The 15,382-nt window shown below is 42.0% G+C and overlaps 1 protein-coding gene across 3 annotated transcripts in view; it reads right to left on the bottom strand.

The window, feature by feature from the left end:
* The window catches only part of LOC138746871 (transmembrane protein 114), an 83,210-nt gene that overhangs the window by 34,036 nt on the left and 33,792 nt on the right, over window positions 1-15,382 (bottom strand). For 2 of the 3 annotated variants that reach the window (XM_069905454.1, XM_069905455.1), the window contains exon 3: window positions 2,351-2,431. In XM_069905454.1, coding sequence (XP_069761555.1) covers window positions 2,351-2,431 — 81 coding nt within the window. Of the gene's footprint in view, window positions 1-2,350; window positions 2,432-2,597; window positions 2,811-15,382 lie in introns of those variants that run through there. The other variant, XM_069905456.1, reaches the window with a different exon arrangement.

Genomic DNA, 15,382 nt, shown 5'->3' with positions numbered 1-15,382 from the left:
TTTCACATTCTCCTCATGACCATAAGGGTTTCCTCCTACATTCCAAAGTCATACAGGATTAGTAGGTTAATTGGTTACATGGGTGTATTTAGACTGCACAGACCTGTGGGCCAGAAGGGCCTGTTACCGTGCTGTGTTTCTAATGTAATCAGGTTTTTTTTCTCAACAGCTATCAGGTTCTTGGACTTTCCCATATTACCTTAAAACAACTCTCGAGTCCATGAAAAGATCTGTCCACACTATTGACACATCACTTTTTTCTTGCAGTAACAGCAATTGTGAATTTTCATTTATCTTTTATTTTATATTTATTATCACTTTTCCTCACTTGGAACATTGTGGTTGCGGTTGGTGCATCTTGTGTGGCTATAGAAGATTCTCAAAGAGAGTATCGGAACTATCTAGATACACAGTAAAGAAGCTTTCTTGATAAACTGTGGTAGAAACGCAAACTCCACTAATCATCCTCCCCTTAACAATGGTGTCATCGTTAAAAACAATAATTAACCATGATTTAAGAGTTGATGATATGCTGCAAGAAGCATCTTTGTTGCACAATGTTATGAAAAGGGACACACGCCACCAGGAATTTGGGCATCTTGTTTGAATTATGTCACAAGCCAATAAATTGCACTTAAACAATCTTTACCTCCACAAATGATATAAATCGCTTTCTGAAATACTAAAATAATTAAGAAATAAAATGGATTATTGATTACCCCTCAAAATTAGGAAACAAACATCTTTTATAGTGCATTAGATAAGCCTGAGACAAACCTGGCCTAATCTTTGGAGGAGTGTGTTATATGAGCAGCTATCATTGCAAATGTGTTGCACCATCCTCCACCAAATGCTTTCTGTACCATTTTGACATTAAGCCAAATATTACCCTTCCTAGCTTCAATAAATTCTCGCTCCAAATAATCATTCAATGTTCAGTTTCTATTTATAATCTAACTGTCTACTCAATTGTGAATATAGTTTTCATGAAAACTGTTTGGCAATCTTATCAAGAAAGTTATTTTCACAAAAGTTCATTCCATGCTGGAATTTAATATCATCAGGCCTCCAACTGTGTTCATAGCAACCACATTTAAACCTGGACAACCGGAGGAAAGAAGGCAAATACCAACAACTCTACATCACTTTGCACTTAAAATTATGGTTGGTAGTGTTGGTTGAATTGAACAAGATTTGGAACAACCCAGTTGCTCCGCACATTGCTTTCAATTATTACAATTAGGCATTTCAGGTCTTTAGGAGGAAATCAGAAGAACATGAACCAGTCTTCATCAAGTAGTCAGCAGTGAAGAGGGTCACGAACTTCAGATTCCTTGGTGTCAACATCTCTGAGGTTCCATTCTGGAGTCTCCACATCAATGCAATCATGAAGAAGGCTCGCCAGTGCCTATAATTGTGAAGAGTTTGAGGAACTTCAGTATGTCACCAAAGCCTCTTGAAAACTTCTACATGTACCATGGAGAGCATTCTGGCTGGTATGGAGGTTCCAACACTCAGGACAGGAATAAACTCCAGAAGGTTGTTATCATGGCACCAGGCTTCACTCCATCAAGGACATCTACAAGAGGCAATGTCTTAAGAAAGAAGCCTCTACATTCAAGGACCATCACCACCCAGGCCATGCCCTCTTCACTACGCTTCCATCAGGAGAAAAGGTACAGGAGCCTGAAGACAAGCACTCAGTGACACAAGGACAGCTTCTTTCCCTCTGCCATCAGATTTCTGAATGAACAATGAACCACAGATACTCCCATTCTTTGCTTTTTCTTCCTTTTGTACTATATGTATTTTGGTGTTGGTGCTGCGCAAGGGCTCAGCAAAAGGATGTGTAAGACACTCCTTCCGTCCACTAGCCTACGAGTCATCCTTGAGCAAAGTGCAGTACCTGTTTAGCCTCCCAATCAGGGTCACGTGAAGCCATGGATTGCAGATGGTGGAAGGTTTTTACAAGCAGATTCTACAAATTGATTGCAAAACTAAAAATGCTGGGCGGATAAATCTGCTGATCAATGGCCAGGGTTACCCGTCCAGTATGGGCAGTACAACTGAAGAAGGCACCGCGAAACCACTCCAGCACTTAATCATGAACTCAACGTCCACTACGGTCTCAGCTCAAAGATGGAGCCGTCACCGAAGGAGAACAGGGGAGGCAACAACTGCAACTCGGAGGGTCAGAGATCACGATGGATGGAGAGACGTGATCGCCCACGCCGGACGGCGAGGCACCCGAATTATGATTTTTTTAGAAATATTTGCACAGAAACAACGATTTTCATAACCTGCTCGTGACTATAAATTCTGATTCAAAGGAAAATGTATAAATACTTACTTAAAAGCTGTTTTTGTGAGACTGTCAAGTTTGTATTTCCTTTCCAGAATGGATTCATTAAATGAAAACACTTACTTTGAACTGTAAGCAAAAAAAAACACACAATACACAATCAAAATAGGAATAACCTGTTGCACAAGACAATAAATCCTAGCAGCCGTCTGATGGCCTGAGGAATGGTTGCATCAGAGTACAGCAATAATCAGAGCAACTCCGTTAAAAGGTTGAAACTATTCAATCGCCTTACATTTGCAAGTTCTCCAAAGCCCGGAGTGGGAGCTGAGGTGATCGGTAGAATTGGAGAACGTTTCCAGTTTGGAGGCATCGATCATGTACCAGTAATCCGTTCTTATCGCTACCACCAGCAGCACAAAGCTCATCGCGCCGGTCAAGACCACGGACACCGAGAGGAAACTGAAGGTTAACTTCATCCTCAACCATCGGTCGCCGAGATGGCTAAACTAGCAGACAACTCCGGTTCAAGAGCCCAGGAATTCTGCAACGCTGCTATTTGTCACTCACTGGTGGCTCTTGACCCATCAGCGGCGACCGCTTTCTGCCTCTGCTGTTCAGCGCCGAGTGGAGATGTCAGACGCATGACCCAGAAACCGTAATGTGTGTGTCCGTCCTTGGTGAACAATCTACCCCCTACCGAGATGAAGGGCTCAAATCCGAAACGTTGGAAATGAATCTTTATCTTTGCTGCATAAAGTACTGTTTGACCTGCTTTCTGTAGCATTCTGGGTTTTTTTTAATTTAACATCTAGCCCTGCAGTTGAAATTTAAAATCTAGCCCTGCAGTTGAAATTTAAAATCTAGCCCTGCAGTTGAAATTTAAAATCTAGCCCTGCATTTGAAATTTAAAATCTAGCCCTGCAGTTGAAATTTAACATCTAGCCCTGCAGTTGAAATTTAAAATCTAGCCCTGCATTTGAAATTTAAAATCTAGCCCAGCAGTTGAAATTTAAAATCTAGACCTGCATTTGAAATTTTAAATCTAGCCCTGCATTTGAAATTTAAAATCTAGCCCTGCAGTTGAAATTTAAAATCTAGCCCTGCAGTTGAAATTTAAAATCTAGCCCTGCAGTTGAAATTTAAAATCTAGCCCTGCAGTTGAAATTTAAAATCTAGCCCTGCGTTTGAAATTTAAAATCTAGCCCTGCAGTTGAAATTTAAAATCTAGCCCTGCATTTGAAATTTAAAATCTAGCCCTGCAGTTGAAATTTAAAATCTAGCCCTGCAGTTGAAATTTAAAATCTAGCCCTGCATTTGAAATTTAAAATCTAGCCCTGCAGTTGAAATTTAAAATCTAGCCCTGCATTTGAAATTTAAAATCTAGCCCTGCAGTTGAAATTTAAAATCTAGACCTGCATTTGAAATTTAAAATCTAGCCCTGCATTTGAAATTTAACATCTAGCCCTGCAGTTGAAATTTAAAATCTAGCCCTGCGTTTGAAATTTAAAATCTAGCCCTACATTTGAAATTTAACATCTAGCCCTGCAGTTGAAATTTAAAATCTAGCCCTGCATTTGAAATTTAAAATCTAGACCTGCATTTGAAATTTAAAATCTAGCCCTGCATTTGAAATTTAAAATCTAGCCCTGCAGTTGAAATTTAAAATCTAGCCCTGCATTTGAAATTTAAAATCTAGCCCTGCATTTGAAATTTAAAATCTAGACCTGCATTTGAAATTTAAAATCTAGCCCTGCAGTTGAAATTTAAAATCTAGACCTGCATTTGAAATTTAAAATCTAGCCCTGCAGTTGAAATTTAAAATCTAGACCTGCATTTGAAATTTAAAATCTAGCCGTGCAGTTGAAATTTAAAATCTAGACCTGCATTTGAAATTTAAAATCTAGCCCTGCAGTTGAAATTTAAAATCTAGACCTGCATTTGAAATTTTAAATCTAGCCCTGCATTTGAAATTTAAAATCTAGCCCTGCAGTTGAAATTTAAAATCTAGCCCTGCATTTGAAATTTAAAATCTAGCCCTGCAGTTGAAATTTAAAATCTAGACCTGCATTTGAAATTTAAAATCTAGCCCTGCAGTTGAAATTTAAAATCTAGACCTGCATTTGAAATTTAAAATCTAGCCCTGCAGTTGAAATTTAAAATCTAGACCTGCATTTGAAATTTTAAATCTAGCCCTGCATTTGAAATTTAAAATCTAGCCCTGCAGTTGAAATTTAAAATCTAGCCCTGCATTTGAAATTTAAAATCTAGCCATGCAGTTGAAATTTAACATCTAGCCCTGCAGTTGAAATTTAAAATCTAGCCCTGCATTTGAAATTTAAAATCTAGCCCTGCAGTTGAAATTTAACATCTAGCCCTGCATTTGAAATTTTAAATCTAGCCCTGCATTTGAAATTTAAAATCTAGCCCTGCAGTTGAAATTTAAAATCTAGCCCTGCATTTGAAATTTAAAATCTAGCCCTGCAGTTGAAATTTAAAATCTAGCCCTGCAGTTGAAATTTAAAATCTAGCCCTGCATTTGAAATTTAAAATCTAGCCCTGCAGTTGAAATTTAAAATCTAGCCCTGCAGTTGAAATTTAACATCTAGCCCTGCATTTGAAAATTTAAATCTAGCCCTGCATTTGAAATTTAAAATCTAGCCCTGCAGTTGAAATTTAAAATCTAGCCCTGCATTTGAAATTTAAAATCTAGCCCTGCAGTTGAAATTTAAAATCTAGCCCTGCAGTTGAAATTAAAAATCTAGACCTGCATTTGAAATTTAACATCTAGCCCTGCAGTTGAAATTTAACATCTAGCCCTGCAGTTGAAATTTAAAATCTAGCCCTGCAGTTGAAATTTAAAATCTAGCCCTGCATTTGAAATTTAAAATCTAGCCCTGCATTTGAAATTTAAAATCTAGCCCTGCAGTTGAAATTTAAAATCTAGACCTGCATTTGAAATTTAAAATCTAGCCCTGCAGTTGAAATTTAAAATCTAGCCCTGCATTTGAAATTTAAAATCTAGCCCTGCAGTTGAAATTTAAAATCTAGCCCTGCAGTTGAAATTTAAAATCTAGCCCTGCATTTGAAATTTAAAATCTAGCCCTGCAGTTGAAATTTAAAATCTAGCCCTGCATTTGAAATTTAAAATCTAGCCCTGCAGTTGAAATTTAAAATCTAGCCCTGCAGTTGAAATTTAAAATCTAGCCCTGCATTTGAAATTTAAAATCTAGCCCCGCAGTTGAAATTTAAAATCTAGACCTGCATTTGAAATTTAAAATCTAGCCCTGCAGTTGAAATTTAAAATCTAGACCTGCATTTGAAATTTAAAATCTAGCCCTGCATTTGAAATTTAACATCTAGCCCTGCAGTTGAAATTTAAAATCTAGCCCTGCAGTTGAAATTTAAAATCTAGCCCTGCAGTTGAAATTTAAAATCTAGACCTGCATTTGAAATTTAACATCTAGCCCTGCAGTTGAAATTTAAAATCTAGCCCTGCAGTTGAAATTTAAAATCTAGCCCTGCATTTGAAATTTAAAATCTAGCCCTGCATTTGAAATTTAAAATCTAGCCCTGCAGTTGAAATTTAAAATCTAGACCTGCATTTGAAATTTAAAATCTAGCCCTGCAGTTGAAATTTAAAATCTAGACCTGCATTTGAAATTTAAAATCTAGCCCTGCAGTTGAAATTTAAAATCTAGCCCTGCAGTTGAAATTTAAAATCTAGCCCTGCGTTTGAAATTTAAAATCTAGCCCTACATTTGAAATTTAACATCTAGCCCTGCAGTTGAAATTTAAAATCTAGCCCTGCATTTGAAATTTAAAATCTAGCCCTGCAGTTGAAATTTAAAATCTAGACCTGCATTTGAAATTTAAAATCTAGCCCTGCAGTTGAAATTTAAAATCTAGCCCAGCAGTTGAAATTTAAAATCTAGCCCTGCATTTGAAATTTAAAATCTAGCCCTGCAGTTGAAATTTAAAATCTAGACCTGCATTTGAAATTTAAAATCTAGCCCTGCAGTTGAAATTTAAAATCTAGACCTGCATTTGAAATTTAAAATCTAGCCCTGCAGTTGAAATTTAAAATCTAGACCTGCATTTGAAATTTAAAATCTATCCCTGCAGTTGAAATTTAAAATCTAGACCTGCATTTGAAATTTAAAATCTAGCCCTGCAGTTGAAATTTAAAATCTAGCCCTGCAGTTGAAATTTAAAATCTAGCCCTGCAGTTGAAATTTAAAATCTAGCCCTGCGTTTGAAATTTAAAATCTAGCCCTGCATTTGAAATTTAAAGTCTAGCCCTGCATTTGAAATTTTAAATCTAGCCCTGCATTTGAAATTTAAAATCTAGCCCTGCGTTTGAAATTTAAAATCTAGCCCTGCGTTTGAAATTTAAAATCTAGCCCTGCGTTTGAAATTTAAAATCTAGCCCTGCGTTTGAAATTTAAAATCTAGCCCTGTGTTTGACATTTTTTTTTTGTTAAGAGAGGACATTTTAAAAAAATGTTAAAGGAAGGAAAGCAAACCCCCTCCCCCACCCCCAAAAAAGGTTGCAGATTTGTAGGAAAACACCCTCATGAGATGCTTCTTGGTGACAACATTGAGACTCAAAAATAAACAGATGTTTGGCTGAAAAGAATAGAAGTTATGTCAAAGGAAAAACTCTGAATTATTTTTGCACAATTACCACAAAGAGATGCCAGCCTTCTTTAAAGCCATTACAGTCATTCATTCTTTTTTCTGAAAATGAATGTGCACTAAAATCGTTGTTTGAAACACCAAAAGGGAGAATAGTTTGAATTGCATCAATGAACCTGAAATGTATTTTCTTCTTTTATTTAACCGAATGATAATTATGGTTGCTAAGCTTTTTTTTTCTCCCTCCAAATCTCAATAATAAAAAGAACGTTCATCTTATTCAGGTAACAATGAAAAGAAGTGGTGGTCCAGTCGGTTTTATTCAGGGGTCTGTGGGGGAGCCACCAGCAAAGTCAGCAAGGGGAGTGTCCAAACCAACTATAACAAGTACTAGCACAGCCAAAAGATATTTACAGTGGTTTACCACATTCACCCTTCATTGTAGAAAAATTCTGGCGGGGTGAAGTGAATTAAATGTTCTTTTGGGAGGTCTGGTCTGCCGCTGCCACCATCATAGGTGCAGTTGTTGAATCCTGGATGGTTTAGAACACCTGTATGTTGTCGTTAGCGTCAGCTTGGTGGGTGCGTGGCGACGGATCTGGCATGCCATCCACTGGGACTGGGGTAACATGCCTGGTACATCATGGGTAGTGTTAGGTGAAGGGGGTGCAGGGTGGTTGGCAAGGGTCTCAGGGACTCCTGGTGGCGCCAGGTCCTGAACAGAGACCGTGTCCTCGCACCCATCAGGGTATGCCACATAGGCTTATGGGGGTTGGCTTGGAGGAGATGGACCCTTTCGACTAGCGGGTCAAACTTATGGCTCCTCATGTGCTTCCAGAGTAGGACCGGCCCTGAAGACATCAACCAGGACGACAGCAAGGTCCCTGAAGTGGACTTCCTATGGAAGGGAAACATTCTTTCATGCGATGCATAGGAGTGATATGATTGAGTGGAGCTCATCGGAGAGGACATCTTGCCAGTGGGTGACTGGAACGCCTCAGGACTAGGAGGATGGCCTTCCAGATAGTAGTGTTCTTCCTTTCCACCTGCCACTCCTTTGGGAATTGTAACTGATGGTCCTGCTTGTGGTGATGCCTCTGGCCAGCAGGTACTGATGCAGCTTGTCACTAATAAAAGAGGAGTATGGATATAACAGGGGTACCTGAACAGGGTGAAAAGGTTGTGCAGGGACTTGATGTCTGTGGCAGTGGATGTGTCGAGGCAGGGGATGGTGAACAGAAAACCTGAGTATTCATCATCACATTGCGGTCAGAGGATTGGAGGGGCCCCTTGAAATCAATGCTCAAATTTGCAGCTAGCCTTTATCAGATGTGCTCTGTCTGGTCGATAGAAGTGCAGATTGCATTCCACACAGACCTGGCAGTTTATAGTCACGTCCTGAACTCTTCAATGGAGTAAGGTAGGTTGCAGGCTTTGATAAAATGGAAGAACCTGGTCACCCTGGGCTGACAGAGGTCACTGTGGAGGGCTTGTAACCGGTCTATTTGTGCTCCGGTACTTTTTGTGGAATAGGGCATCTTGGGGCTCATTGAGTTTCCTGGACTGGTACAAAATATCATAATTGTAAATGGAAAGTTCGATTCTTCACCTCAGTATCTTATTGTTTTTGCTTTTACCTCGCTGCTGACTGATGAACATGAAAGCAACTGCACGTTGTTCAGTCAGCAAGGTAAATCATTTGCCGGCGAGGTAGTTCCTCCAGTGCCATACTGCCTCAACAATGGCTTGGGTCTCCTCAACAGAGGAGTGTCGAATTTTAGGGCCCTGGAGGGTGCAGGAAAACAAGGCTATTGGTCTACCTGCCTGGATAAGAGTGGCGGCAAGGGCGAAATCGGATGCATCACTCTCTACCTGGAATGGGGTGGATTCGTCCATTGCAGGCATCACACCTTGTGCCTTTTGAGGCAGCTGAAGGCCACACAGGCCTCTGACATCAGGGTAAAAGAGGTAGATTTATCCGCATAATTGGGGACCCACTGGGCATAGTAGGAGAAGAAGCCCAGGCACCATTTTGGAGCTTTTAGGCTGTGGGGAAGTTCCAAAAGAGGGTGCATGCGGTCAGGATCAGGGGCCAATGACTCCGTTCTCTTCAATGCAGCCAAGGATAGCAAGGCGGGTTTACACATTTATCCTTATTGTATGTAAGGTTAAGGAGTTTGGCGGCCTGGAGAAATTTTTGGAGATTGGTGTCATGATCCTGCAGGTCATGGCTGCAAATGGTGATGTTGTCCAGATACAGGAATGTGGCCTGCAGCTCGTCCTGGTCTATCATTCGGTCAATCTCCTGCTGGAAGTCCGAGACCCCGTCCGCAACACCAAAGGGAACCCTCAGGAAATGGTAGAGGTGGCAATCTGCCTCAAAGGCAGTATATTGCCGGTCCTCCGGGCAGATTGGGAGCTGGTGGTATGTCAACTTTAAATCATTAGTGGAGAATACCTGATATTGAGCGATTTGATTTTCCATGTCGAATATGCAGGGAAGAAGGTGCGCATCCAGCTGCGTATATCTATTAATGGTCTAACTGTAGTCAATGAACATTCTGTGTTTCTCCCCATACTTTACCATCACCACTTGGACCTTCCATGGGCCTACAGCAACGCAGCTAGAGTTCGAAGCTGTTGGGGGTGTCAGGTGATTGTGGTCAAGTTCCAGCTTTTCTGGTTTCAAAATATGCTCCATTATTTAAAAAAATGTTGTTAATAAAATTGTTGCACTTTCACTTATTTCAAAAGACTAGAAGTTATATAGAAACTGATAGGCTTCTATTGTCAACAGAATGGAGGCACAACCATGCTGGTTAACTGTCCTAGACTGAGGTGGGAGCTATGACACAGTTGTCTTTATTTAGGGGACTGTGGAAGAGCCAGAGGAACAGACAGTCAATGAGCGTGTCCAGACAAACTATAACAAGTACTAACATGGCCAAAACATCATAAGTTTCACAGTGGGTGCCAATCACTTTTGGATGACAATAAAGTTCAGTATAAAGAAAATAGGACACCAGACTTTCAGCAAATAGAGCAATAAAATGTCAGACCAATATGTAGAACACATTAAACACAATGCCTATGTTGATGGAAAAATCATGTCATAAACACCGTAACCAAAAGATATGTGACAATTTTCTGTTTAATTCATATTCTCAATACAGAGCATGTAATGAAAGATTTGGAAAATTCTTTCTGCTTCCTTTATCAATATACAAACAGTCATTGGATTACAACCAGACCGAGATTTATTTTAGTGCCTAAGAATTTATATGTAAGGAATGGAGCAGCTCTTTTGAACCATCTGACATGAATTATATCTGAATTAAGGAAGATCTGTTAATGGTAGGATCACAAGGGAGCCCTGGGCCAACTGTGAATGAATTTTTGCTTGCCAAGCATTGTGCCAGACGTGGCCATATATTGAAACAACTAATTTACGCTATAATAAAACCTGCTAGCTTTTGAAAAAATAAATTACATTAATCAACAGAATGTGGAAAGTTATATGAATGTCTGTAATTATATGCTTCACAAAACCTAACGCTTATATGATTTCAACTTAATAGCGCAATTATTATAGAAAATAGGTAAAATTACACTGAGCACCACAAGTTGTAGGCAAAGAAGGTTTCTAATGTTATTTATTTCTGTGAAACTTAGAAATATGTAAATTTTCACTTGGGTGAAAATTATATTAGTTATTGACTTTGGTCAACTTCCTCACTTTATCTAGCCTTTATTTAAATTTAAACATGCAGCACAGTAACAAAACCTTCTGGCCCATGAGCCTGTGCCACCCAAATACACCAATGAACCTAAATGTCAGTTATGTATCTTTATCCCTTTGTCCTGCTGAGTTTCTTCAGCATTGTGTTTTTACTTCAACCACGGTGTCTGCAGACATTCGTGTTTTACTTGCGTATCCAGAAATTAGTAAGATATTCAGTGTATACTTTAAATTTGAGGATAAAACAGCCCACAGATAACTTGCAATCATTCATTTGTCGATGTCCTAATTGAAAATTACCTTTTGCAAATAAAATACAAACATTCCCTCATTGCCTTTTGTCCAGAATCCCACCATGAAAGATTTTAATAAAGATTAGTAGCTGTGTCTCATCTTAATGACTACATTTATCTAGGATCTGAAAAATGCCAAGAAATGAATTTAAACAGCCAAATGTCTCTCACAACCAGTGGAAGAGGCAAGAAGAATTATTCTGGTTTTTTTTTAACAAAACATTTATTGTAACATCATGACAAAACACAAATTATACACAGAACTGTATCTAATAAGCTGCTTACATTAATAGAGAAAAAAAAAATTGAAATAGGCGGTTAATCAATACATGCACTTTACATTTCAAATTAAAATCCTATTATTCTTCTCTATGACGCACTCAATCACCTGGTGGGCCCACTGTTCCAGGAACTCAGCCACCGCATGTTCCCACTTTAATGACACACGGGCCCAGATGTATCACTGAAAGAAGGCAGGTCACCAGCCCATCCTGAACCCTCAATTGCCCGCCTCCTTGACCTGTGAATGGCCAGCTTGGCCAGGCCCAAAAACAACCCTACAAGGAGATCTTCCAAGTGCCTGACCATTTTTCTGACTATTGGTCAGTTATAATCACTATGTAGATGAACCAATTCTGTTTCATAATGATGTGTACCTTTTCAAGACCTAGGTTTTGTAACATCCTAGGCCCATTATGGAACTTTCAATGCCAGAGATTCAATTTGTGGAATATTAAAATCATATCATTTCTGTAAATCAAGAAGAACTTGCACAGAATGTGAGGTAATAATATAATTACTTTCAGCTGAGGATGTAATTGTATATCATTAACAAAAGGTAGTGAATCACCCTGAAATTTAGAATTGCTTCATCAATTTTTATCAACAGATGTGATGCTTTGTGTCTGATGACAAGTTAGGTGAATGAAACAATTTTCCAACATGGTTTGAGTATTTTGTTTTAGATAGACACATATGAATGCAATTTTTGCATACATTGGATTTACATGGTTTCAACTGCATTATCTACCAAAATATTGTGTTGGATGTGATCTCTATTGCTATTTAATGGAACTATTTTGGATCTGGTAATGTTAGCAGAAAGGTTTAATATCTCAATGTAAATTAATCCCAAGGAAATTATGATCACAGCATTATAGATCGAAGTTAAAGTGAATATAAACCCCTTAGAGAAGCAAGGAAACCGCAGAGAATTTAAACATATACTTCCATCAGGTTTTACAGTAGATCAGTGGTTCTCAACCTTTTTCTTTCCACTCACTGTAGTAAACTGGGATTCGCTAGAAATGTGCTGTATTGTCAACTGGTCTTGCCTCCTAGCTCCTCCCCCTGGGGCCCGTATATAACCCTGGTTTCCCACCTAAACTCAGAATCCCTCTGAAGCCTATTCATGAACCCTATCTATGTAATAAGCTAATAAAAGTGTTTCTTCTCCCTCCAGTCAAGTGTGAGCTTTTATCTATGCTACACTCACATACCACTTTAAGTATTCCCTCTGCCATAGGTGCTCAGTGATTAGTAAGGGATTGCTTAAGGTGGTATGTGGGTGGAAAGAAAAAGTTTGAAAACCACTTTTAATCATACCTAATTGACTCATTATGTGTACGGTTTCATAACTCCAAAGGAAATGGACCAATGACAATTTTTCTCAAGCAAAATATTTCATTAACAATTGGGTCTTGAACAGTGATTCTCAACTTTCCCTTTCCACCCACATACCACCTTAAGCACCTTACTAATCAGAAAGCACCAATGGCATAGGGATGACTTAAAATGATACTGCAGTAGATACTCTGAACATCTCATTAAAAAGGGGAGAGCAATTAGATGTCATCTTCATCACAGGCTAACAATGTGGCCAAAAGCTGATAAGTCCCCAAGGCTTGCATCCCAGAATTCTGGAATCTTAGAAAGTAGTGGTGACAGAATTGACAGATATTTGTAATCTTCCAACTATACTTAGAATGAGAGGCAAAAAAATAAAACTATAAACCAATTATCCTGACTTATTATTGAAAAAAATGTTGAAATCAATTATTATGGAAGTAATAGCAGAATAATTTAATTAAGCAGCATTTTCATAAAGTAAAATTATGTCTGACATAATTAGAGATCTTTGAGAAGTCTTAGCCAAAGGGGACAGAGGAAAGTTAAGTCAGTGTGTAATACAAATCTCAGCAATTCCCATAAGCAGGATAAACATCAACCAATATCAATATCCTCTTCCAGACCAACAATCCCAGCATTGTTCCTAATTACACTCTGTGGACACTAATGGGCAGACCTCATCTTTTGAATATTGGGCATCCGTCTCTGGAAATACATACTCTGTTCCCAAATTCACAGCAAGACAAGGTAGAAAGAGAAAAGAATTCAAGGATATTCTCAAAGTGTCTGGAGTTTTTATTTTCCACTGATATGGGAATGCTTGAACCTTGATATCTAAAATGGGGGAAAAATACCAATAGGGTATTTTGAACCCCTGACAGCACACCAAAGTAATGCATAACGTGTGGAAAAAGCACCACATCCTCAACTACCCACGTGCTTCATCCACACACCTTCTGCTCTCCCTGCACCAGGATTGTACATGGCCAACATATCAGACTAGAATCATGTTATCCCAAATCCGAGGGATCGTCTAGGACAGTGGTTCTCATCCTTTTTCTTTCCACTCACATACCACTTTAAGTATTCCCTATGCCGTTGGTGCTCTGTGATTTGTAAGGTATGGGGATGGAAAGAAAATGGTGGAAAAACCACTGTTTTAATTGGACCTAATTGACTCGTTATGTGCACGGTTTCAGAACTGCAAAGGAAATGGGCCAATGACAATTTTTCTCAAGCAAAATATTTCAGTAACAATTGGGTTGAGAGCAGTGATGGCATAGGGAATACTTAAAGTGGTCTGTGAGTGGGAAGAAAATGGTTGAGAACCACTGGTCTAGGAGCAGTAGCAATCCACATGTTTAACATGCTTCCTAGTTCAGGGCTGGATCGAGGAGGAAGGAGGAGGAGGGAGGGAGGTGGAGAAGGAGGAGGAGGGTGGGAAGGGGAGGGGGAGGAGGATGATGATGGGGAAGGAGGAAGGGGGGGAAGAGGAGGGGGGGGGAGGAGGAAGGGGGGGGGGAGGAGGAAGGGGGGGGGAGGAGGAAGGGGGGGGGAGGAGGAAGGGGGGGGGAGGAGGAGGGGGGGGAGGAGGAAGGGGGGGGGGGAGGAGGAAGGGGGGGGGGGAGGAGGAAGGGGGGAGGGAGGAGGAAGGGGGGGGGAGGGAGGAGGAAGGGGGGGGGAGGAGGAAGGGGGGGGGGGAGGAGGAAGGGGGGGGGGGGAGGAAGGGGGGGGGGGGAGGAGGAAGGGGGGGGGGGGGAGGAGGAAGGGGGGGGGGGGAGGAGGAACTTTGGTGCGAGCGCAGGTTGCCGGAAGGGAGCAGCGGACGGACGGACCAGCTGAGCCGGGACGTCCGGCGGTGGGGTCCGTCCACGCAGGTAGGTGAGGCAGCCGCGTATAGAGGGAACGGGGACTCGGGGCCCGAATCAGGCACGTAACCGGGGTTTGGTTGAGCCCAGTCATTGTCCGGGCGTTGCCGCCTAACTCAAGCTCCACAGGACGGCGAGGGGCCGGATTCAGACACGGAGACCGGGCAGCAAAGGGTCAGCCGGGCCGGACTGTCGGGGGGGGGGGAGACCCGGACTGTCGGGGGGGGGGGGAGACCCGGACTGTCGGGGGGGGGGGAGACCCGGACTGTCGGGGGGGGGGGAGACCCGGACTGTCGGGGGGGGGGGGGAGACCCGGACTGTCGGGGGGGGGGGGGAAGACCCGGACTGTCGGGGGGGGGGGACCCGGACTGTCGGGGGGGGGGGGAGACCCGGACTGTCGGGGGGGGGAGGGAGACCCGGACTGTCGGGGGGGGGGGACCTGGACTGTCGGGGGGGGGGGAGTGGGGGGAGACCCGGACTGTCGGGGGGGGGAGGGCCGGGCCGGACGGGAGGGGAGGGCCGGGCCGGACGGGAGGGCCGGGCCGGACGGGAGGGGAGGGCCGGGCCGGACGGGAGGGGAGGGCCGGGCTGGACTGGACTGTCGGGGAGGGGAGGGCCAGGCTGGACTGGACTGTCGGGGAGGGGAAGGGAGGGGAGGGACAGGCTGGACTGGATTGTCGGGGAGGGGAGGGCCAGGCTGGACTGGATTGTCGGGGAGGGGAAGGGAGGGGAGGGCCAGGCTGGACTGGATTGTCGGGGAGGGGAAGGGAGGGGAGGGCCAGGCTGGACTGGACTGTCGGGGAGGGGAAGGGAGGGCCAGGCTGGACTGGACTGTCGGGGAGGGGAAGGGAGGGGAGGGCCAGGCTGTACTGGACTGTCGGGGAGGGGAAGGGAAGGGAGGGGAGGGCCAGGC

The sequence above is a fragment of the Narcine bancroftii genome, chromosome 12, assembly GCF_036971445.1.
Source record: "Narcine bancroftii isolate sNarBan1 chromosome 12, sNarBan1.hap1, whole genome shotgun sequence".
NCBI lineage: Eukaryota > Metazoa > Chordata > Chondrichthyes > Torpediniformes > Narcinidae > Narcine > Narcine bancroftii.
Note: the sequence above shows the minus strand (reverse complement) of the source record. Positions and strands in the feature narration are given on the sequence as shown.